Below are 26014 nucleotides of genomic sequence, written 5' to 3'. Positions count from 1 at the left end.
ACTTACCAAGGTCATGTTAGACCTGTTTGTTCTTTTTATGCCGTTCATATTTTTCCATGATAAATATATCGCTAGTTGTAACCGACTGCTAAATTCATGCCAAGATTTGAATCAACTATTATACATAAGTTCTATGTTTTTGAATTGACCACAAACTTATCTATCTTGACTATATGGATATTCTAATAATTACTGCATGGTATTCTAAACTCAAAAACATTGCTGTTTATGTCCTCAATGAAGTGGGCTGGCCAGTAACAAGAAGATTTATAATATACTAAAAAACCATAACGTCTGGTGAGACAACAAGGTCAAGTCATGCTCCAGTAGCGAATCACGAAGTTTTCTGGAATAACGTCACTTCAACACGTGACATCATCACTCAGGCGCCGTATTCTAGGTGATGGGTTTGACCTCCAACCATACCTGCCTAGCTCTGTGGTCGCTTAGAATTATGGTGGTTATCAATCGATCGATCGCAAGGATGTAACAGAGTTCAACACGTCTGCTGTTATGATTCATAGTGTTTTTATGATTTCACACCTGTTCTGCTTGTTGACATTCGAATATCAAAATCTTTAACGTTTGCTGTTAAATTTTAATGCATCCTAACTTAAATAGCTCCTTTTATCACTGAACTGTTCATTATTTTTGAAAAATAAAACTTTTCTATCCTTTATTCAAGTTTCTACCTCTTCGGACTTACCTTTTCTTTTCTAGCGTAAAACAGTATGTACTGGTATATAATAAGAATAATGATAATATATATAACTGCACACAAATTTTGTAAGTTCAATAAGATAGTAAATGTTTTTTGAAATGAAAAAATCATTTTTACAAAAAACAATTACTAGTATGAAAAACCTGATACAAGTTTTAAAAAATAGTTTTGTTTATAAAATTAGCCTGAATGTTTGCTTCTAAAATCATTTCTCAGGAACAACAAAGAAAGCAACAGATTAAAAAATTAACTATGATGTTAGTTATAAATAATTTCTTGATACATTGTAAATGTAATAATATATTTGGTTAGTTAGAAATGTCAGAAATAAATAAATTTAATTGTTCAAATAGACTTGTTTTGCTTCAGAAGGGCCAGCCATATCTGCCAAAATTTGTGAAACAGTTGGTAATAGGAAAGTAGCAAAGAATGTTGCTGATCTCTAATCATAATATATTTATTTGTACAAAAAGGAGGTGTGGCAGAGTATTTTTATTATTTTTAAAAGTATATTTTGCTTAATCCTTTTAGTTTATAGTAAACTAAAATTAGTGTTTGTCCTCTCTTGGTCTTTTGAAACAATCCTACAATGCCAACTAAACATTCTTTTAGCTGCCTTTACCATAGTTTAACTCTGAAAGTAACCAGATTCAGCTAATATAGAAGTTCTACAATTTTAATCTGAGTTACATTTAATCATTCGCTGATGATATTAAATATTCATGTCTTTCATAAAACAACATAATTAATAATAGTTACATTTCACTGACTTTTAAAATGTACTTTATTTAGTTCAAGTTTAACGAGTACATAATAATGAAGACATTGAGCATAGAAATATAGTGTGGTTGTTCGCACAGACCATGATCCAATGACCTGAATAACCTCAACCTCATGACCTTGTTTTATAAGTAAATTATTCTTTATTAAAATTAGGCTGTCTGATCTGCATCTTTTTGTTGTTGTGTTAATAATATGGCACAGTTCCTTTAATAGTGTATAAAACATCAGCTTCCTTCTATATAATGTATATATTATATATATATACATATATATATATTATACTAACATATCTCTATTCTGTACATATATTATACCAACATCTTCTTCCTTCTGTACAAATATTATACTAACATCTCTATCTTTTGTGCATAGATTATACCAATATCTTCTCCCTTATATACACGTATTATACAACATCTTCTTTCTTATGTACATATATTATACTAACGCCCCACTAACGTCTCCCTTATGTACATATAGTATATCAAAACCTTCTCTCTCCTGTACATGTATTATACCAACAGCTTTTCTCTTCGGTACATATACTAAACCAACAACTTCTTCTTTTTGATTATATACTATACCTACATATTGTTTTTTCTTGCATATCTTATACTAACAACCTTATCCTAAATCTTCACTATAACGAGAGCAGTGTCCGTCTTAAGAGTGTTGGGAAGGAAATATTGCTTCGTACAAGAATTGAACCTGGGGTATCAGATGCAGAGGAAAACACACTACAACTACATCACTCAATCACCTTTCTGCTTCATGGCACAATTCTCTATATACTGATTACTCATGACGATCTCTCACAGTGCACTACTAGTATACAATAAGAGCGTCAAGCAAAATTCATTCAAGTTGCTAAACTGAGAGGAAAGGTAACAGACGGAGGGTGTTGTTTTTACACTAATATATTGTATGTGACAGGTTTCAATTTAGCTAATTAATTTGATGGCCATTAACAGAGGGATATGCAGTTGTTTTCACCTATAATGATCTAGTCTCTCTTGTTATGCATAGACAAGTGATGATGTCACTTTAAAACCATCTTCTATCTTGTGTTGATCAATGTGGAAAAGTTGGCCGACTCTAGCAAAGCTGAGTCCTTTTTACAGGCGCAGCCAAATGTCTTGTTCATAGAAGATACCCAAAGAGTATGCGGATGTCTCTTTTCAATTCTCAATCATGTGACCCGCACAATTGTAGTGAAACTCCCATTATTTTAGGCATTGATTGGACTACATGAGAGTAAGTGATAACTGAGTCAGGGTAGGGATCATTTGGGCATTGATTGGGTACATAAAGGTAAGTGATAACTGTGTCAGGGTAGGGATCCTTTGGGCATTGAGTGGGTACATGAAGGTAAGTGATAACTGTGTCAGGGTAAGGATCATTTGGGCATTGATCAGCGTACCTGAGGGTAAAAGATAACTGAGTCAAGACAAAGCCATTGAGAGTAGATTAGCTTGAGATATTTATACACTTTTGTAAGTTTTGCCAGCAGGATGTTACCCTTGTAACAAATGTGTTTTATGTTTGACAAAGAAGGTTTTTATTGCATTCATTTGCGCTAATTCCTTAAATTGATGGCACCATTACCACGTCGGTAATAAATCTTTGAAAGCAGCCTGAAAAGAATAACTCTAAGTTTATGGAGAAGCGTGTGTGTGTAAATAAATTCATAGTGCCTGCCCCTTTTAATAATAGATACTTTCCGATACTTTATCACTCAAGCTCCTCTGAGGTACATGTGTATGCGGAGGTATTGAAAGTACTCTACATAAATGAAACACAGTATTCCCTAATAAATAAGTTGAGAAAAATGCATTGTATATATGCAGTTACATAATCAAAATCTTATTTCAAGATATAATAAACCTTTGTTCCGGATATAATAAAACTAATGTCATCATAATCTCAGCCCTGTGAACACAGTTACTGCTCCATCAAATAAGACATTTAAAGCCTAGCCGGTATTACCAGTCTAGAATTGCGCAATGTAGCTGTGTGCCCTCTATGGCCCTGGGCTATAGAGGGTCCTGTGCTCACTGTACCCCTGTTGGTTTTGCATTTTTGTGCTTCCTGCACCTTTGTATTTTTCTGAGTCTCAATATCATTCATACCCTTTTTGTCTCTACTACTGTTTCCTCTATACCATTGGGTCATCTATACCCCTGTATCATCTATACCACTGAATCTTCTATACCACTGTATCCTCTATACCACTGTATCATCTATACCACTGAATCTTCTATACCACTGTATCCTCTATACCATTGGGTCATCTATACCCCTGTATCATCTATACAACTGTATCATCTATACCACTATATCCCCTATACCACTGTCACCTTTATAACACTGTATCTTCTATACAACTGTATCATCTATACCACTATATCCTCTATACCACTGTGACCTTTATAACACTGTATCTTCTATAAAACTGTATCATCTATACCACTGTGTCCTCTAGACTACTGCGCCCTCTGTACCACTGTGTCCTCCATTCTACTCTATCCTTTGAACTCCTTGGCCTTCCATGCTACCTGTAGGCCTATACCCATACTTATTGAACTTACGTCACCTCCTAGTCCTAGAAATCATCCAGTTCCTTGTGTAGCCTCCATCTTCCTGCATTCAATGTTGCTATTTTCTCTACATGGAAGAACACGGGTATTTTTTTCAACCAGCATTTGTCAGTAGAGATTCTCTGCATGGGCTGTTAAACCTTTATATCTATGATCACCTGTGAATACACAGTGTATAATACATACCGTATATACTGTATAATATACAATGTGTATACAGTGTACAATACATACCGTATATACTGTATAATATACAATGTGTATACAGTGTATAATACATACCATATATACTGTATAATATACAATGTGTATACAGTGTATAATACATACCGTATATACTGTATAATATACAATGTGTATACAGTGTGTATACAGTGTATAATACATACCATCCAGCACTTATACTTTGCAACACACGAAGTAATTTTCAAAATATGAGTTATATGACTTGCCAAAGTATAGCAGATTTGCCAGCAAAAATATAAAATATGTTAAAAAAAATTAACTGTTAAAACAGAATAAACATTAAAAAAGCTGATTTGATAAATATCTGATATAAGCTATGCTACATATTTTATCACTTTACTACAGAACCTGCATATTTTCTTGAATGTTACATTATTATTTTTTACATTCAAATCATATTATTACATTTAGCTTTTGAATTAGTTCTATAAAATTTACTTGTTTAATGAAATACGTAATTTAGTTACAATATTTATTGTTTATCAGTGTCTGGATTGATTTGATCAATTACGATGTAGCCTATTCTTATACGAATAGTACTTAAATAAATAAAACTTATAGTTTCAACATGCCAGTCAATTACTGGAACATATCAACTTGATATGTTGTGGTTTGGTTGTAGTTATAATCACTGCTAGCCGCTGTGAATTTTGGGTAAAAGTCTCTTGAAACAAACAAAAAAATTTGACATTACTTGCTACTTGTTTTACCATTTAGATGGCAGCATTTTTTGATAAAAGACGTTAATAAATCACTCCCAGTTTAAACATACGGTATAACACAAATGTCGCTGATTTGTTAAAAGCTAAAAAGGAGTCAAATGAAATTTATGGAGCAAGTGATAGTTGGCTCTGACTAAGTGCTATGCATTTAGACTGAAATATTTGAACAAAATTAAAAATTTTATGCGAAATATTTAATCATTCAGAAATCAATTATTGGGCTCTAAAGTCATTACGCCATAACAAAAATATCATAGAATTTTTGATAGTCAGTACAAAAGCAAAAGCATGACAAATTTAACACTTTTATATAATCTCTGTTGATACGGATTTGCTTCTTAGATCCGTCTCAGGTCAGCTCAATTGTTTTAAAGTTTTTTTAATTGACTTGAATGTATAATGTTATTGATTACAGTTTGTGTTTTACGTAACACATGTGGAAAACTGGTGAATATAGACAAATACGCATAGGAACTACAGGTATTTGAGTACTTTAAATGGCTTTATTACTAAAGCTTTACTATGACTTAAAAATCAACACAACGTAAAGTAAACCAAAATAGTTCACTCAAAAAATATTCTAGCAAACAGATTCCAATTACAAACACTCTACCACGGTTGTTCAGCCATGTATCACAAGTATAGCAAAGCTATAGTACGTATGCGCTAGCATTATATTAATGCTATGAAATATAGGTATGCTATATCACTATATCACTGCTAAAGCGATAGCGCATGGCAGAGCATTAAATTGACTGGAAGGAGAAAATGTACTCTTTTCTCACAGCTCTGTAGGTTTGTCGTATCTAATTTGATTATACATGATTATGGGTGTGCTGCTTCACAGTTTCATCTTTTTTTAAACATGCTCCAACAGGATTTTTTGAGTGGCATAGCGACTCGACGCAGTTTCAACTATAGGCTCCTTGCTTTCGGAGTGGAACTAATTTTAACTTTGAGATCGATATTGCGATCTCAAAGGTAAGATATCACCCCTAATTCCAAAGAGTAGCCACAACTTCTGCGGTAATTGCTACAACTCCTAGTGATTGCTATAATGATTGCTATAACGATTGCTATAGCGATCACTATAACGATTGCTAAGCACTCGTAGCAAATAGACCTATGAACAATAAAAGAATGAAGAACCACCTGTTTTAATGGGACTTTGAATGTTTCTTAGCACTATTTAAGTACTTACGGTACAACAAATACTGGATGTGCAGCGATTTACATGGATGTAGGCACTAGATTATTAGGACTATATAACTAAATAGAGAAAGCTTGTTGTACACTTCGGACCAAATTCAACCTACATGTAGTTCATTCGCTATCCTCAGTGTCAGCTATTTCGTAGTCAATGCAAAATAAGCTTAGATAAGTAAGAACTGTGTAGCCACGGCATATACTAAACAGGGTGAATCTCATAATACCAACAGGCTATGGTATGCACAATCTAATTACCAGTGGGTTACCACATTTGACAGAGGATGGAGCCTTCCACCTCTCCAATGATTTATTGAATGCAGTCAAGCATAAAAGTGATGTCACGTTAAACATGGTCTAACTTTCTGAAGGTTTGATAGGATTAGCTGCTAGATTTGACTAGCAAAAAATTAGTTAATTTGCAATTAACGGCAAATTGTTCAAATGCAATGAAATCAATAACTTACATTCAGAGAACGTAAATCCAGAAAGGAAATGTATTGAAGGATCTCTTAACAATTACCATTACTGAAGCTAAAGACAGGCTAACTTTCAGTCTATTATCTCTATGATTGGATTAGCATTACCCATAATTCAGTTTTGCTCTCAATCTCAATGGAAGGATAGGAGAGAAAGGACAATAATATGCTTAGATGATTGCATTTACCGAAAAACTTGTCAATGTTTTATTATTTACAGAGTTCAGTCTGTTTTGCGTAATCCATGAATAACTAGGCATATAAGATGATTAGCAAAATTTAAACAATTTGTTTTTTTTATTCTTGTAACATGAAGCGAAAACCTTTTGTTCAAATTAATACTACTCTGGTTTGCCTCTAAAACACTGCTTTAAACTTGGTTATAAACTTTTAAAATACTACCATCTTTGATCTATAACAACGTATGGTTTAATGTAGTACAATAATCATTTACAATATGATACGTTATGATTCAATAAGGTATAACAATTAAAAAAAAAACTATAATATTGCACGATTGAAAACACATCGATAATAGATAATAGGCCTACATGAAAGAATAGTCAGTGTCAAAATAGAAGGAGGTTGCTTTATTACTTTAGAGGAACTCTTTCAAAACCTGAGCTGTGAGATGTTAACACATTTCTGTGCATCAGGCCACTGGCCAAGGTAGTTGACTTATGGGGGTCCTACCACACAAAGCTGTCGTCAGAATAGTCACTTTTAAAATCACTGTCGTCACTTTTAAAATCACTGTCGTCACTTTTAAAATCACTGTCACCTTTTTCAAATTGGTAACCAAAACAACCTCTTTCTTCACATTCGTTATTTTAATACAAATATCTATACTGGTGGCACTGGGTTGCGTTAAAAATCTGAAACACGCTCAGTTTGAACTTCTGCTAACCAAAAGCATGGCTCAACCAGCGACCTTCACAAACATATTAGTGATGTTTGGGAGCGTTGCTGATTACTCCGCGAAGAGTGACAGCCGTCTTAGGTTTTTAGATCTATATTTCTTGTACTGAAAATAGACCGAGATTGCCTTTAATAATCACTGTCAGTCACAGACTTGGAAACTGATTTGCTGTCAATGTCGTGGCATTTCATTGCTTTAATTATTTGGCAGTCTATAAATGCTGGGCCAGATGCTTCAAACCAAAACTAGTGAAGTTTCGGTTGACCGTGGTGATTTATGAACAAATAATAAGTTAGTAACGGTACGGCAACACGTAACAAAATTTCCGTTGGTTCTAACCAAAATCACGAAATGATTGAAACACACAGAATTATTCTGTGCTGCTAGAATCGTGCTAGCGAGCACGATCTCAGCAGCTTTTGCAATTAGTATAGTCCAAGAGACGTATAATGACACACGAAAGTAAAAGTATAAGTGCAAATCAACATAGTACACACGATGCAACTGCTTAGATTGCGTTATTGAATGTATTTATTGTTTGGACGCTATAGCTACAATTTGTTTATTTTTTTAATTATTTTTCCTTTTTAGCAGCAAAAGTTTTGTGGTAGAGAATGTCGACATTTCTAGCGCAAACAAGTCAGTTGCATCGTATTTACTATGATAACTTTCTGTAATAATTTTCTTGTGTGTCGCATTATGTTTTCGGACTACATATATCTTAAAATTTGCTAAAGTCGTGTTTGCTAACTAATAATAGCGCGACTTAGATAGTTTTATCGTGTGTTCTATGTTCAAATGCTTTCGTATTTTTATTGTGTGTCACGGTACATGTCTTGGACTATACTAATTACTAAGGCCGCTAGAATCGTGCTCGCTAATAATTTGTTTAATCTGTTAAAAGCGTTCGTCGACGAACTCGGTGGGCATGCACAGCTCAAATAATTCTGTGAATTTTGACCGATTAATTCTGCGTTTTTCGTGATTTCGGCCAGAACTCCGAACCAACGAAAAATTCGTTACGTGCAGCCGTACCTTTAGTAATCCTATTTACGCAATCCTCGTCACCTACATTGGTAAATGGTCGTCTCGTCTGTCACTTTTTAAATATCCCTGTCGTCGGGTCGTCAGAATCGTCACAAAACATGGGAGGACCCCCACTTATATGATGTAATAGTTGCTAGGAGAAACTAGATGGACATGGTAATCGTGATAGAGGTGAGTTGATCAAGCATGACTGATATGCAGATGCATAAGAAGCAGAAGAGTACAGATGGGGTCAAAGACTATTCAATATTCCAGTCGTACACAGACTGACACAGACCAGTGGTTGCTATGAAACGTGTTGGGGAATCGTCCTTATCCCTCTCTATTAGACTTATATTGGTTTGAACTCTATATGTCCTGCATCTATTAATAGCTTGGCTACAGCATAGAGGATGAGCAACTGTGCGATTCCTATAGAGGGAGTTGTGCTCCTTTTCTCTCTTGCCAGCTAGTTGATGTCAATCACTTGTGTATAAAAAGTCGGAGTCATTTTCATAAAGCCACACTATCAATTTTTAACTGGACGAAACCTAAATTGACAGTAATTAATTTTATACTAGGCTCACTATATTTTGTAAATTCACCAATATCCAAACTGTATGCATACACATTTTATGAATGCGGTCATGGAATTTCTGAACTATTTAATATACGTACTTCATGTTTTTTAGTTTTGCATAATAAAGTTCAGCTTTAGTTGTTGCTAGGCAACTGTTTAAGTGACACATGACCTTCATGTTTATTTGTTCTAAAGAGCCTATAGCCAGCAAACAAACAAACTGTCATGCGACTTTTATTTTCAAGCACTTTTTGAAAAATTACAAATCTTTTAGTGGTCATATGAACATAGCCGTACATACATGTATGTATGTTTTGCTACTGTCGTGAAAAACTGTAGCAGGCATGTGATGTTAAACACATGTGGTTGCTATACATTGTCGTTAAACCAAGTAAGTATAACACATATAATCAGAAGCAGTTTGGTCTTTGCAAAAGAATATTTCTATAGCTAACCATCGAGCATTACTAAGCGTAATCACATTGCTAGTCTTTATAGCATATTAAGACAACCTTTATACGTTTCAATTCTTTTTTCATCGAAATGAATGCTTCCTATAATCATATTTCAACATTTCTATGGACGTTAAAATAGTAGTGATGGGAAACCGATTAGACAGATGTCTCACCTCAAGTTCTTGGTTCACCTTAAGATTGGCAAGTTCTTCTCTGGTAAAGAAAGATTATCACCGAAAAGTTATTACAGTAAATATTCAACACCGAATTTGACGATGAGTAAAATATTCACCGCAAAGGGTGAGGGTACATCTGATTTAAAAGCAATGCTTATTTCTTGTTGGTTAAAATATGTCATCTTCACACATAGATGCTAGCAAGTGGAATTGATGGGTTAGTGTGACATATTTGAGGGAACTTTAATGCGCGCTGGAGAAAGCAGGAGAAGATAACAGCTAATTGAACTACACTACTGGTATAATCCCTGAATGGGTGTAGCTGTAGTAAAATGCATGAATGCGGAATAAAGCATAGGAATACGAATTGTTTTGCAAAATATATATTCAAAGATTAGCACCACTCATGAGACAAAAAGCCAGATGACCAAGCAATAACTATTAGCATTACCAATAACATGCATGAACACTTGCCAAGTAAAACAGTTCTGGCTTGTATTAATGCTTTACACTTCATGATGAATATGCTTAGAGTAATACATGGTAAATAGAGTTATTTCAAGAGATTGTCAAACTGCACAACCCACAGCAAACCTTTCACTTAACTTCAATATAATAAAAAATAATTGCAATATAGAATTGGGAGAGATAGCAGAAAACTGCCAAATGCTACAAAAACATTGAGATACATTGTTTTAATGATATGAGAAGTTTTCTCACCTCGTTTTTAATCTCTTTGTGAACCTAATTTACATAAGAGCCGCAATCCACAATCAAGGGTGAATGCAACAAAAAAGCTAAACAGCAATAGCTTATGCAATTAGTTGGGTGAAAAATTTTCATAGATATTCTCTCACAGGTTTTGAGCTTCCAGTATCAACACTCATTCTGTCATGCAAAATAGAAGTACTGAATTGTATAAACTAAAAAACCATATTTAATGAGGGTGTAAAAAAGGAGGGATGAAAGCAAAGACATTAAGCGAGGTTGGCTCGCAGTAAAAATCGATCATTCCTGAAAGCCAGACATTTAGCGTACGATGTCAGAAGTTGGAACATTAATAAATGCTACAAAGTCCTTCATGGATGTTGGTAGTTGCAGAGAATATATTGATTCTTTCACTTTTCCAGGAGAAACTGCTACGAGAATTGTTGATCTAATGACATTACGACAGCACATGGTGAGTGGTAGAGGAGCAAATGCTGACTCAATATCAGCCAGAAGACGCCTCCTGTAGTCTGAGAGTCCATCCGCCATAGAAAGACTAGAGTCAGAGTCACTATCCTCTTCAGATACTGTGATGGCTACCCTGCAGTAGTTATCAGTAACATGATGGCTACCCTGCAGTAGTTATCAGTAACATGATGGCTACCCTGCAGCAGTTATCAGTAACATGATGGCTACCCTGCAGTAGTTATCAGTAACATGATGGCTACCCTGCAGTAGTTATCAGTAACATGATGGCTACCCTGCAGTAGTTATCAGTAACATGATGGCTACCCTGCAGTAGTTATCAGTAACATGATGGCTACCCTGCAGTAGTTATCAGTAACATGATGGCTACCCTGCAGTAGTTATCAGTAACATGATGGCTACCCTGCAGTATTTATCAGTAACATTGAAAAAGATCTACATGTAGAAAAATAAGTAAAGGCATGACTCAGACGAATTAAACAATTAAATTATTGGTAATACAAATAAAAAATTGTATTGAGCATCAGCTGCTTTTGTTGTATCAGACCAACAACAGCCATAATAACGCAATGTAAATTATCATTATGATGCCTTCTAAAAAATGCTAAAACTCCGGCAGTTTGCTCTGGCATATTAGTGAGTTGCAAAAACCGATCATAACTAACCAGAAGCCTCTTATAGATAACCTAGGATGAATCTTGAGAACAAATATTAATGCTGTTTTAGAATTATTTTATATAGATAGAATATAATATATTTATCAAAATTTCAAGACAAATTTAGAGACAAATCTATATTGCGATGAATCAGTTTGAGATCATCACCTTACAAACAAGTTTATTAACACAACGAACAAATTAAATGCACACGTGGCTACACAACTACCATAATGATAGATGGATATTTAGTTTTATTTTAGAAAAGAAACCATGGGTGACAATTTGAGAATTTCCCAGTACCGCTCCAAGTTTATTGTTTCATTAACCATCAATTACTAGAACACAAATATGAGTTAATAGAGGCCTACAAATCTTATGGCTCAGAAGTAACCTGATTAATTTCTAAATTTATACAATGCTGACGAAAACCAAGCAATCTACATGTATATACATGTATATATAAATCTTAAAGCTTGTCTTCAGTCATTCAGTCTGTCCAGCTACAGCGATTAGTAACTTTCAATGAAAAATCCCCATTGCAGTAGATTTGACCTCGAAACCTCCCATCCACCAGGTGATAACCCAGCCTATTGAGCTACCCGAAATGGAACAGTTTTATTGGGCAATATGAGTCACTATCTGGGTTACAATACGCGTAGCGACTCTGCGTTATGTGCAATGTCACAAAAGCTTGCTCTTACGGCTCTTATTACTAAGTTTAGCAATGCGAATATGTACTAACATACTCAAATTAGCCATTGGCAATGTGCCAGGCTAATGGCAAGTGGCAGGCAACTACATTACCCGCCATTGTCTATAAGCAGTTTTTTAATACCTGTGCAATGCTGGGCATTTGTACAGTTATAAATAAAGTACAAGTTTTTGCTGTGAGCTTTGGTTTTGTAGGTGTCTTGCATAAGAGACAAAGGCAGACACGTACGTTTATAAAAGAGCCTAACATACCATTTAAAACTGAAAGGGAATGGCAATTTTCAATTTCAGACAGTTTTAAATAGTCTTTAAGATATTGGTCATCGTTGTTCACAAAAAACCTTATACATGTCAAAAGACTAGCTATAAACATGTATATATAAATCACAGTGGTTGTTTGTCGGTCGTCTGTCTTTAGAAAAGTTTTAGAAAAAAACCGCTTTGCAATAGAATTGAACCTGGAAACTCCAGTTCTGGAGACAGGCACCACATGTACTACGGAATATTTGTGCACATACTTGATACACCTGCCTATCTTTAACGAGGATTGATTAAAATACCTGCGCATCATCTAACACGCTTGAACTAACATACTGAGAAAAATTTTACTTAAAGAAAAGTATGTGCGCAGACTTACCCACAATGTTATAAATATATGTATATATATACAGTGCGCAGACTTACCCACAATGTTATAAATATATGTATATATATACAGTGCGCAGACTTACCCACAATGTTATAAATATATGTATATATATACAGTGTGCAGACTTACCCACAATGTTATAAATATATGTACATATATACAGTGTGCAGACTTACCCACAATGTTATAAATATATGTACATATATACAGTGTGCAGACTTACCCACAATGTTATAAATATATGTATATATATACAGTGTGCAGACTTACCCACAATGTTATAAATATATGTACATATATACAGCATGAACTTAGTCAAACTTATAACACACAAAATAAACAAACACCTTCATTTTAAGTTATAATGGTATATGGTGATTAAAAATAAATTTGCTGTACAAAAACTAATTTTTTATTACCCGTGCCATGCCGTGCAATTACCTAGAAAAAAAATATAACGTGCCATTGTCGGGCTGCCAAGAAACCGTGATCATTACTAGTTGAAACACCAGGAAGACAATGAAGGTAATAAAAACCCTTTTTTACTAACATTTTGTACACAAGTAGTTCAGTAATCTCGCTACAACGCAAAGTTGTCATTCCTAAAAGCGGACAACCTCCGAAATAAATACACATTGGTGAAACTTCTTGACAAATTATTTCTGCTAGGTTATCAAATTACTAAAGTCTAGAGAAAACCATTCCAGCCTAGTATAAGAATAAATTTATATGACAGGACTTCCTGCCTTACGAGAAACCGAATGTGCTAACCAACGGCTGTAGGCCTGTCAGCTTACTACAAGCCATTTTGGGTCTCCAAGCGTGATCTATTACACAGCTCTAAACGCAATGACAAGTGATATAAGAGTAAGGAAAAGGGAGCAAACAGCGATTCCTTTCACAATATGAAAACATTACAACATTTTTACAGTAAAACATGCAAGTTTGTTTAAATTTTTATGCATTATTAAATTTGTATTTTTAAAGATAACATTTTTGTTAATATGGCTATAGATACTGGTAAACTATTCAAATGTTTTTACTTTAAAAAAAACCATGAAATAAATGTATGAAGTTTGACGCTTAAGCTAATGTTAGCAGAGAATGTAGCGTTTAATATGCAAGAATTCAATAAATTAATCAAGAAATCAAAGAAAAAACCACCAACCTATCAGCTACCAAGGAATCCCTCCATAAAGCTGTCTGCCGACTTAAAGAGGCTCCACAGTTGAGTAAATAAATAAACTGAGCAGTGCAGCCGACTGTTTCTACATCCTCTTCAAAGGCAGATATAAAAGCTCTTTGAAGGGGTGACAACTTCTCGTCCTCATTATCAGAGACGTAACTGTAAGGTTAGCGAAACATGAACTTTTTGCATTAAACGATCTCGCATTAGATAGAGAGGCCTGTTAGTCATCTCTAAAATTCATCTCAAACTTGAGAGCCACCTTAATTTTTACTAATACTGTCGTTATTATATTCGAAGATAACCGTATGTGATGTCCAACTGCTAACTACTTCTAAATAACTGCAATCTTGTACAATAGTAAATTATGGAAAAATCTATGGCAGGCTTGAGATGAAAGCCTTAATATTTTCTGTTTATTAATGAGAACTTGATAGCCTTCCAGCCAGAACAATATTCAACAAATTCATTCAATTTTGGGTCCGCATCAATTACTGTCCACGAGTCATCAATTACTGTCCACGAGTCATCAATTACTGTCCACGAGTCATCAATTACTGTCCACGAGTGTCATCACGCCACAACAAACAGACAAATTTCAAAAATTCTGTGTCAAACAAAACCAAATATCTTTGCAGCATCCTATTTAAAATCATTTGAGAATAAAAGGGTTTAACTAAACATTTCCTAATACAAAACACAACAGCACCTTTGACTGGAAATACAGACACCCTGCAACCCAATTCAAATACTGTTCGAGAGATAATGAGAAATCTCAATAGCATATGGGAGGTGTAATATTGATAAGTATGATAAGATGGCCTAGTGACTGGAAATACATGATTATTACACCTTTCTACAGCAGGGGGTCCTTCCGGTGTTGGCTTTGGGATAGTTTTTGCTCAAGGTTAAGGTCAGACCTATAGTCGGGTAGCAGTTCAATGATAATAGAGCCAATCATTCATAGCTGTGCTAAAGGGCATTTCGCAAAAGCATCACAACAAATAACTCTATGACTAGTTCTTTGCAGCATCAAAGTTCCCTCATACCTTTATGATAAAACCTTTTCTAAGTTTTAAGGCACAGCCTATCAGTAACTCCTTAGATAGGAATATGTTTACCTACACTCGATTAATATCAGCTCCGTACTGCATGAGCAGCCGTATCGCCTCCCAGTACTTGCTGAGACCAGCGCAAGAAGCAAGCATAGTGTTACCATCTCCTGACAGCGAATCAGGGTCAAGACCATTTTTAAGGAGCACCTCAAAGCTGGCTGGGTAAAACTTGACCGCATTTGTGTGAAGGATTTTATGGCCTTGCTCACTCCTCACATTGATATCTAACCCTCTGTCAATCAAGTACTGGAGGTGCCTGAAACAGGAGGAACCAACTACTAATACAAGAAAACATGACAATATAACTAGTATACACCGTTCTATAAATCAACTTGTAGCTGAGGGAACGATGCGGGTGTTTCTATTTTTACAAAAAAAGTTTGTAAAAATTCAAACTATCATCAGCTAGATGGAAATTATTAGTTTGATGGAAGTAGAGGCAAGTCCGGCTATATCAAACCCCAGAGAGTTATCTAAAACACTAGTTATAGGGCTAGTGAGCTATTATTAAACTTAATATACGTCAACCTGATTAATACAATGACTTATTGTGTCCATAAATATAGTAAGTCGTCAACAACTAATAGTAGCTTTATCAAAATATGTGGTTCATTATGACTAAACCCTTCATATGTTCACTTACACAACGTAATAGAATAGGACTTGATGAACGTACAACGTAGCGATGCGTTGAAAATAGCCATGTCACCTATAGCAATGTCCACTATAGCAATGTCCACTATAGGAATGGCCACTATAATAGGAATGTCCACTATAATAGCAATGGCCACTATAGCAATGTCCACTATAACAATGTCCAATATAACTATGTCCACTACAATAGCAATGTTCACTATAGCCATGTCCACTGTAATAGCAATTTCCACTATAGCAATGTCTGATATAGCCATGTCACCTATAGCAATGTAACTTATAACCATCTAACCTATATACATGGCACACTGCAAATAAAGAGCACTTGAAAAGGCATATCGTATGATAGGTGTGTCAACGTGCCATACATACACAGGCTATGTTAATGGTGCTAATTCTAAAACTTTACATCACAGCACACTTATTGGTTTAGTCTGTGGAATAGATAAGGTGACACCTGACATACCTAGTCCAGGGGAAGGCAGCATGAAGGTATTGCCAAGAGCTGATGTCATAACTGATATGCTGCTCATCCATTGCATCCACCACATAGTGCAACAAACCAATTGAGAGTCCATTGGAAAGACAAGGCATGATGGGACAGCGGCCGGCATGGTCAAGAGATGACAACTCAGCGCCATACTTGATCAACAGCTCAAGCATATCTTTGTTCCCTGTGAACATTTGAGGAGGAAGTTACAGATTGACTCTACCTGATAAGGAGAAGTGTGATTTACACAAAGGAGGCGTGAAACTGATATGCCTGATAAGCAATTTCTCAACTGAATAGACACAGCTTACTACCGTTTTCTATAGCAGCGAATAAGGGCTTGCAAGGACCCTTCCGACGATGGCTCCGAGATATGGTTTCCTCAAAGTTAGGGTCAGCCCCGTAATCGAGTAGCAGTTGAATGATCTCAGATTGATCATAAAGTCTATCATTGATGGCCTTGCTCAAGGGTGTATCGCAAAACACATTTCCTATGTCTGATTTAGCGCCATAGCTCAGCAACAGCTACAATAGTAATACAAGCGAATAGTACAAGATGTGAACTTCTCTAAGCATGTGAGTAAGCTTCCTACTACCCATCTGCAACACAATCACTTTAATAAAGTGACTAAGTCAACCGCTTTTCATGATGTCCAAGTTATAGACCTTGAAGATCAGACCAAAGCAATAATTCTCCAACTGATTCCTTGTTAACGCTGCACCTTGATACAGCATTTAATCAAATGAATTTTACTTGTCTGTTATGAACAATCACATTAAACAGTTTGTTTATTTTACAGGGAAAGTATGTGATGATGCAACGAATAAATACAAAGAAATTAGGCATTGATTTTTAAGAATATGCAAGGAATATGTGTACTGAAAGTAATCTTATTAAACTACTGACAATTTTCAAGGAGAGCGATAGAGCTGATGAATAAAGCCTATGAGGTATGACACAAGATGCTCAGAGTTGCAAATACAAACAGCCATAACTAAGGAATGTTGCAGTCAACGCTTGACATTTGAAAATAATCTGCCCTTATATTTGCTTCATAGGTCAAAATCCTCAAAATTGGAGCAAATACTATAACAAAAATACATTGCATTTGTTTAATTCGTTCCATAGCTCAAAACAATAAGTGCTTCAAGTAAAAAGCATTAAGTGAGTTAGCATTAAGCATTTAAGTAACATAGCATTAAAAAATGTTTATCGAAAACTGCGTAGAAAAAATTAAATGTAAAAACCTAAATTACGTGGAAAACCAAACTGATAAAATAAAAAACAAGAAAAAAGGGTTTTATTATAACTTGACCTTAAATCTGAATTTTTATAAAAAGCCTCTGTTATGTCTATTTGTATCCTTGTGAAAAAGCGAACATTAATAAATTTGACAATATAGTCTTAAATATAACCATGCACAGGCTGCATATATGAATCTGCAGTATGAAATGAAAAAAAACTCACGTACCTCTACGATGTCCTTATCACAAATGGCCACAGCCAGATTGAGAGCAGTGTTTCTCTCTACCGGATTCTGCTTGTTGATGTCCAGTTTGCGATCATCAGATGAAGATTCCTTGTCCAGCTCCAGAAGGATGCTCGTAGCATGGCAACAATGGGCCAAAGTGAGTTGGTGGAGAAGGTGACCATTGGACAAAGGGCCCACCATGACATTTACCTGAAATATTTACTTATCATTGTTTACTATTTCATACAGACACATAGATATAATAAACCCTTACCATATCTATGGTGTCTACCATAGATATAATAAACCCTTATTATATCTATGGTAGACACATAGATATAATAAACCCTTACTACATGTATATCTATGGTAGACACATAGATATAATAAACCCTTACTATATCTATGGTGGACACATAGATATAATAAACCCTTACTACATGTATATCTATGGTAGACACATAGATATAATAAACCCTTACTATATCTATGGTAAACCCTTACTACATGTACATGTATATCTATGGTAGACACATAGATATAATAAACCCTTACCATAGATATAATAAACCCTTACTACATGTATATCTATGGCAGACACATACACATCGACAGTAGTGTGCTTTAATAGCGTGAGTTGAAGAAATATGAAGTTCGTAAATTGGACACTAGCCAAATTATTTACACGAACAAACTAATGTGGATTCACTATAAATACCAAAAATGTACTTTCAACGAAGAAGAAAATATTTTTCTTACATCTGCTAACAATATCTACTTCTACGTTGATTTGAGAGCAGGAAATATCAACAAAAACAACTACTATTAACGACTATTATAAGCAACAAACTACTTTTAAACCAGTCAAAAGAATTAATATTTTGGTTCACGAAACCTGCATCCAACAAAAGTTAGCCTCAAGAAACATGTAAGATAGCAGTTCTAAAACCTTTGAATGTCTGTTAATTTCTGTTTGATGAGAAGTTATAGCCACCTGCTTCGAGATGGCCATACCTTGTACCTAATGACACTTTTTATTGCGGTTACGAGCACTTAGCATCTGTGTTTGTTAGCTAGTTGTTGATATCATGGGAATACAGATGGATCTAAAAAACAGATGCTAACTGCTCGTAACCGCAATAAAAACTGTCATTAAGTACAAGGTATGGCCATCTCGAAGCGCGTGGCTATAACTTCTCATCAAACAGAAATTAACAGACATTCAAAAGTTTTAGAACCTTAAAAACAACTAAAGTAGTTGATATGATTTTGATATGATTTACGCATCAACTTGACCAGCTTGCGAGAGAATGCTACAAAAGCATTCACAAAGCAATACAACCGCTTTGAAATACCACTGTGAGCTCGACAAAATCTCTAGACGCTCATAAGACTAGCCGCTCAAGAATCTCACGTACATCAGCACCAGATTTGTACAGAATTTTAATTAGCTCTGCCTTGAGCTGTCGATCTTCAGCTGTGGCAAACTCTCTTTCTGGTAGTAGACAGGCGTGAGCAAGTGGTGTGAGGTTGCTGCTGTCTCTTATGTCCACTTGGCACCTGTGAGCCAACATGCTGTTCACCACCTGCACATGATAAGCAATAGGGAATTTATAACGAGTAATTGCCTGATGAAAAAATATTTACCACTACCTGTAGCGCGAAATAATTAAAAAAGGTCTAAACCTGCAGGTCGGTATTGTAACAAATTTTTGCAACGACGGGAAATGATTGCAATACCTCCTGAAACACTAAACATTTCCAACCAGATTTATACAACTGATGAATCTCTGGTTTGTCTAATTATCCTTGTCCTAGTATACTAAAGCAATATAAGAATACTAAACACCTGGATGTTCTTCTGTTCAACAGCAGTGGCGAGATAAGATATGTTGCTCACAGGGTCCAGTCGATCAAGAGCACAACCTTTAGATATCAGGTAAAGACTAATATCATAAAATGGCTTCCTCAATGACAGAGAAAATGCTGTTTCACCATCATAGTCTCTGCAATTCACCATAATCAAGATATGAAGAGGCAACTAAAACGTGATGTCTTTGGAAAGAAATGCCTCACCCAAGCCTAGGAAGCAAACAAATATATGGAGAACTCATTTGACAATGTGCTAGCTGCAAATGTGTGTAACAGAAATGAAATAGCTTAACCGATGCAAACATTGCAGATGCTAACGTAATCCTATCGCTATTGCATCTAATCATATGAAGGTTTATATTTAGAAATAGCAATATGTTAGACGCTCCTAAAGCGTATACCTTTTATAATGCAAATTCCAATTAACATAAAAATTTATGTAACGATTTTGATTTGAATTATGTAAAAAAGTTCCATGTAATGTAAAGCATCAAATTAGTGCAAGCTCTCACATTCTATTTGAATAATGAAAATCTTATAGGTAGCCTTAAAAAACCATTTTCTCTGAGAAAAAAATGTACATGTATATGGGTATCTCTATTGTATATACATGTACTAGTATCCTGGTAGTCTGGTGTCCCAAAAGAGTTGGTCAGGTGTGTCGATAAAGCACAAATAATAAGAAGCTGCATGACCATTCAAAAACTCAAAAAAGCGGCTGATTTGCGCAGTAAGAGTGCCAGTTTACCAAGCTAAATGTCATGAGTTCGAGTCTCGTTGACAGTGATGTTTTATCCTAATTTTTAACCCGAGTTTTAAACAGATTGACCAAGACCTAACTATAGTAATTACTATAGCTATATCATTACTATATTACTAGAATAATGATAAATTTTTGTTCTACTATATTTCAGACACATACAATTTTTTTTTCTACACCTTCCTGAGTAAAAAAGTGAAATAAATTAAAATTGACATTGAAGATGTACGCTACCATTGAATATGTACGCTACCATTGAAGATGTACGCTACCATGAAGATGTATGCTACCATTGAAGATGTATGCTACCATTGAAGATGTACACTACCATGAAGATGTACACTACCATTGAAGATGTATGCTACCATTGAAGATGTACACTACCATGAAGATGTACGCTACCATTGAAGATGTGCGCTACAATTGACTTGACATAAAATTACCTAGTAATCATGAAGTGAATGTGAAATGCCAAGTGAAAGTGATGAGAAAAAAAGTTGTCGACACAAATCAATAACACCACAGTTACTGAACCAAAATAAAAAGCCAAGTTTAATAAAGGCACCTCATCACTCTAATCAAAGAAAAACAAACACATAAATATTATGTAATAGAATCCTCATCAACACTTACGTTGAGTTAATCTGACACGACGTGAGTGATGTAAGCAACTTGACCAGCTCTAGATTGCCTTCTCTCACTGCTACGCTTAGTGGAGTCCCAAATATGGTTGCCTGGTTTATATCTTCACCCGCACTCAATAACTCCTATATAAGGACAGATGGAAAACAGCTGCGAAGTAGAGAAAAAATTTGATTGGAGAACCTGCTGAGACAACTGTGAGTTACTCACCTCAACCTTAGAGGTATTCCCTGCCTTGATTGCATCAATGAGATGTGAGGAAGTAAGATTGTTCCTAGTGGAATCCCCTGGAGTATGAAAAAAGGTCTTGGTAGAACTAGGAGTAGGTGGCGGAGGAGGAGGAGGAATCATGACTTCATACACCATGAACTTCCTAGACATTTTTACATCAAAATCAAGTTTAAGATAAATTTGACAAAAACTGCATGTAAAACTACATTTATCTGACATAACAACTGTGCCACATTTTCGAAACAAGTAAATATAATAAAGTTCCTCAACTGTGATGCTAGCTTATAACTTGACACTATAGCCTACAGCTAGTACAATCATCTAGACATCCGGAATATGTACCTAAAATGAGTAAGATCTTCCATAAAAATTTTGCAGGTTTCATTACTTGACAGGTTCATAAGATACAGAGGATTTGTAAAACAACTCTTCAATTTTCATTTTATTTAAGAAGTATGTAGGCAGATCGTTTAATACTCATTAACAAGTATTACGGTATATTGATGTCAAACATACATTGAGTAGCTATAAATCTATTAAATATTTTTTTCAGGATTGAGAGTAATTGGTTTATATTGCTGACATGGGCTCAAATACACAAATAGGAAACAAAATCTTTGAATACAAATAAAATTACTAGTAACTAGTAATTTATCTTTTTCTGAAATATAATGGATAATGGCATACTGAGCATAAAGTACATACAGTACAAACCAAGCTTATAACAAGTTGTCATATTTTTTTAACAATAGGTTTATTATTTGATAACCTTTGTTGCTAATACACTGAACATTGGCAACAGTTCAATTATACAAATGAGGAATTCTGGCTTTTTTATCGACAGATAAATAATATCATGCAGAAAAGCTTGAAATAAAGCTATTGTGTTAGCCAAAGTACCGTAATAAACTAAATTGACAAACTAGATAGCCAGCAGATAAAAAATCAAAACGAGTTATTGGTTTCAAAGTAACTTATGAAATTAAGTAAACAAACCTCTAACTGTTTTACAACAAAGCAGGGAGACAAGCCGTAAGAAGTAGTTGTATAATTTTACAGTGCCTGTTTGCATCTGTTAAGCTATCAATATCATGTATCTATGCTGGTAAGCACATAACATATTGAGTTGAACTAGAGTTTATTAGGGGATAACTCATTTGTAACCAATATAGTGAACTTATTGTCTGACAGAGGACACTTCTATTATACCATGCATGTGTGGAACTTCATAAAAATTTAATAGTCCAATAGTAGGGTGAGTGATGTGTGCAATGGTAGTCCTTTCAGTGTTGGCAGGTAAACACTGCCAATGCAGCAATTGTGTGATGCGCATGCCATACATGTGTACACCTAAATTGGTGTTGGGGGTTTACATTTTAGATCTATGTTAATGTACACATTATAAAAAGATTTCTAGTCACTTAATATAATGTGGTATAGCGCACAACTGTACAATGTACTGCACACAAATTATTATATATAAAACAGAAAAGGTAAGTGTACAATAAACGTCTTTTGCAAACATTTTTGTTATTGCAACAACTGCCCTTTTCCCTAGGTTGTTGTTTGTATTACGATTTTCAGATACAACTATTACAATTAATTTAATGGCAACAATTAATTTGCTGCATGCTTTAACATTTACAAAAAAAGCTCCTAACTGAAAATATTGGTTTCAAAACTGCAAATCGTTTTCGCAAAAACTCATCGTATAGATCATTTTTGCAACATATAATCATACTTATAATTGCTTCAACTGGATTGTGTCACTGTGCATTGCAGTATCTTGCTGCACATAAAATTTACACATTTTATGTGCAGCGCGTATTCTGCCATTGTTTATAACAAAAAGAGACTGTTCATAAAAGCTTCACTGTATTATGAAGTCGTTTCTTGAGTCTGAAGGCAAAGGAAACTTGATGCCCATAAATATTTGTGGAAAAGAGATGGAAAAGTGTAAGTTATACCAGCTCTAGTTTTGCTTTTGACTAATATAAACTTATTTTAAAATCATTAATAGAATAAATAATTTTACTGAACAAATTAATTCAGTCAAAACAGCCAAAGTTTTTTTAATTAACTCATCTACGAGCGGAGTTAATCAGACAAACTTATCCAAACTATTTCACTTTTCAATCCAATTTAGAATGATGTTACTTACTCCATAAAAATTAGAACAAAAGTTACAAAGCAAAATATATTTTTAAAAATTATATCCAATCCTGATTTATATAAAATACACAAAACTACGCATGTGAAGCGTTTGTATTAATTAATAACAATGTACATGTATTTTGATGGATTTACCAAGCTGAGCTTTTCTAATTATTATAAGTGTTCAGCTATTCTCGGATTACCCCTGTAATTTAAAAGCCAGCTTGCGTGGAAAGCCCATGGATTAACACCCAGCCCTTGCTATATAAGCAAAAGAGCTCCAGGGTGAAAGGGGAGAACAAAGAGCACAGAGCAAGGAATACGAAATACGAGCGACAAAACTATAAGACTAAGAATTACGTTCTTAATCATGAATAAGAACAGCGTGGTAACGTTAACTTTTCTATGTGCAGCTTAGTGTACACGTATATATTGACATTCTTATATTTACAAGTGTAACTGATTGAGTTTTTATTATTTGTGAACTCATTTCAGGATTACGCTTGATTGTATTGAATTGTATCTAATTGTTCCGTCTTTTCATGCTTATAGAGCTAGTGTAATAAAGAACTACACTCATTCGCCAGTCGCCTTGCTTGCAACAATTACAGTTGTGCATGAGAGCTATTACTCATTTCATGAAAACAACTTGTACGCAAAGCCAATTTGCAAGTGGCTAGTCAACACTGACTTCCACAACAGCATTCTTTAATACTCTAACTTAGGATGCTGCTACATTTGTGTTGTAAACCTTATATGGGCGTTGATTTTGTGTCACACATGGTGAGAGAAAAATTTACCTTATTAACCTGGCTTATCAAAACTCAATTTTCAATTAACTGCTATGTAACTAGAAAGCTGAACTGGTGGTAAAAACGTTAGACTAAGCTAGATGAATGTATGGCAAATCATAGTAGCACAAATCGTCCATAATTGCGCGATAATGAGTAAATGAAAATAACTGGCTCGGCTACATGCGAAGGCGGGTGTTATGCTACATCTAAGACTAAGTTCATTGGCCTATAGAAGTAGATTAATAAAGTTCATCTGCCCCAGAGCCATCGAGTGTAACACTCAGTGTAACAGTGTTACACTCGATGGCTCTGATCTGCCCCATATCTACCTCTATGATGCGACCGTAAATTGATCGCCGACCTTCATGGAATTATTTTTGGCTGTTTTTTTCAGCACGGGGTTTCCCCTACCTGCTGTAGCTGTACATTTTCTTAGATAACCTTAATGCGCTGCGTCAGTTTCTTTTTGTGAGCTGGGCAGCATGCTGTTGCTTATAACACTTGTGTAACATATCGTTAATAATTTTAGATATTTAATATCAAGAGAATATATTGGTTTTATTTTTGAAGTCTGTGTTAAATATCGTTTGTTACTAATCCTTGTTTTTTTGACATCCTTTACCAGCTAGGTGCGAGTGCAAGTTTTCTTTCAATGTGGGTTTGATATTTGTACGCTTAATTAAACTTAACAAACCTTAATTTAACAAATCATAAATGTTTGAAGAGATGTGTACAATTTCTATCAAGCACAAAATAATGTAAAATCCTTTGTATCGTTTTCTGGTCATCGCCCTCAATTTAGACAAAAGCGAGCTAGTCCTTGAATGTATATTTACAAGTATATTTGCTTATGTCTAAAAGCAACTGACTCAGAAGTATTTAATAAATAAATAGTAGCGATAATATACATATAAATGTAGTTAGTTACCAAGACTGCGCAAGTGTTGCAGAATACATGACTTGGATTGCGTTTATACATTACTATTATACGGTTAAGGTACTGATGAAAAAAACTTTCTAAAATCAGCATGCTGTAGTCATAATAAGTAGAAATACATTATGTACCTGTGTTGCAATGATGCTACAAACGACGAACACAGGCTTGCAGCGACATCATTGCATACATAAATGCGTATAATTTTTCCCATTCATCCCATGTTTAGTGAGTTTTCGTTGATAATGGTATCCGCATCAAGTACAGATGTGGTGTTTGTAGAATATATTGGCTTCGTATAAATGTTAACTACATTTTATTCAAAACTATTTTAATATTAAACAAATCGTCTTACTGCATCCGGTTTGCGCGCGTACTGTACCGTCTGCTCATTAAATACCTAAGTAATGTAAAACAAGATAGTTATAATCCTGGACTCATTTAACAAATAAAATAATATATGCAACGGTATGTACAGAGACACATAGTGTTTGATAGCTGTCGCACGAGTTCAGTTTATTGTTACATGTATTATTAAACGCGATGTTAATTAATTATGTTAATAATTATGTTATTTACTAAAACGC

General features: G+C 34.8%; 1 protein-coding gene across 2 annotated transcripts; it reads right to left on the bottom strand.

Moving 5' to 3' along the window:
- Positions 1–10283: 10283 nt before the first annotated feature.
- On the bottom strand, positions 10284–24624 carry LOC137393728 (ankyrin repeat domain-containing protein 50-like). Of its 2 annotated transcripts, none has more exons than XM_068080403.1 (11): positions 24509–24624; positions 21525–21687; positions 21306–21439; positions 19890–20046; positions 19459–19626; positions 18041–18250; positions 16883–17093; positions 16545–16752; positions 15435–15680; positions 14292–14468; positions 10284–11219 (listed from the first exon to the last, which is right to left on the bottom strand). In XM_068080403.1, the coding sequence occupies exons 2-11, from the start codon at positions 21678–21680 to the stop codon at positions 10940–10942; spliced, it is 1947 nt and encodes a 648-aa protein (XP_067936504.1). In that variant the 5' UTR covers positions 21681–21687; positions 24509–24624; the 3' UTR covers positions 10284–10939. The 2 variants fall into 2 exon arrangements, with proteins under 2 accessions (XP_067936504.1, XP_067936505.1); XM_068080404.1 differs by having other exon boundaries at positions 10284–11189.
- Between the last annotated feature and the right edge of the window lie 1390 nt (positions 24625–26014).

The sequence above is a fragment of the Watersipora subatra genome, chromosome 4 (assembly GCF_963576615.1).
Source record: "Watersipora subatra chromosome 4, tzWatSuba1.1, whole genome shotgun sequence".
NCBI classification, from domain to species: Eukaryota; Metazoa; Bryozoa; class Gymnolaemata; order Cheilostomatida; family Watersiporidae; genus Watersipora; species Watersipora subatra.
The sequence above is the reverse complement of the archived record's forward strand: the minus strand, read 5'-3'. Positions and strand labels throughout refer to the sequence as shown.

Bases quoted from the DNA above. Each gene is read 5' to 3' on its own strand.
- LOC137393728 (XM_068080403.1), bottom strand. From the start codon at position 21,680: ATGGTGTATGAAGTCATGATTCCTCCTCCTCCTCCGCCACCTACTCCT. The intron at 17,094-18,040 runs GTACGTGAGTTT...TTACTATTGTAG, and splicing joins GTGATAAGGACATCGTAGAG to CTGTTGCTGAGCTATGGCGC. The intron at 14,469-15,434 runs GTAGGTAAACAT...CTAACCTTACAG, and splicing joins GGAGCTGATATTAATCGAGT to TTACGTCTCTGATAATGAGG.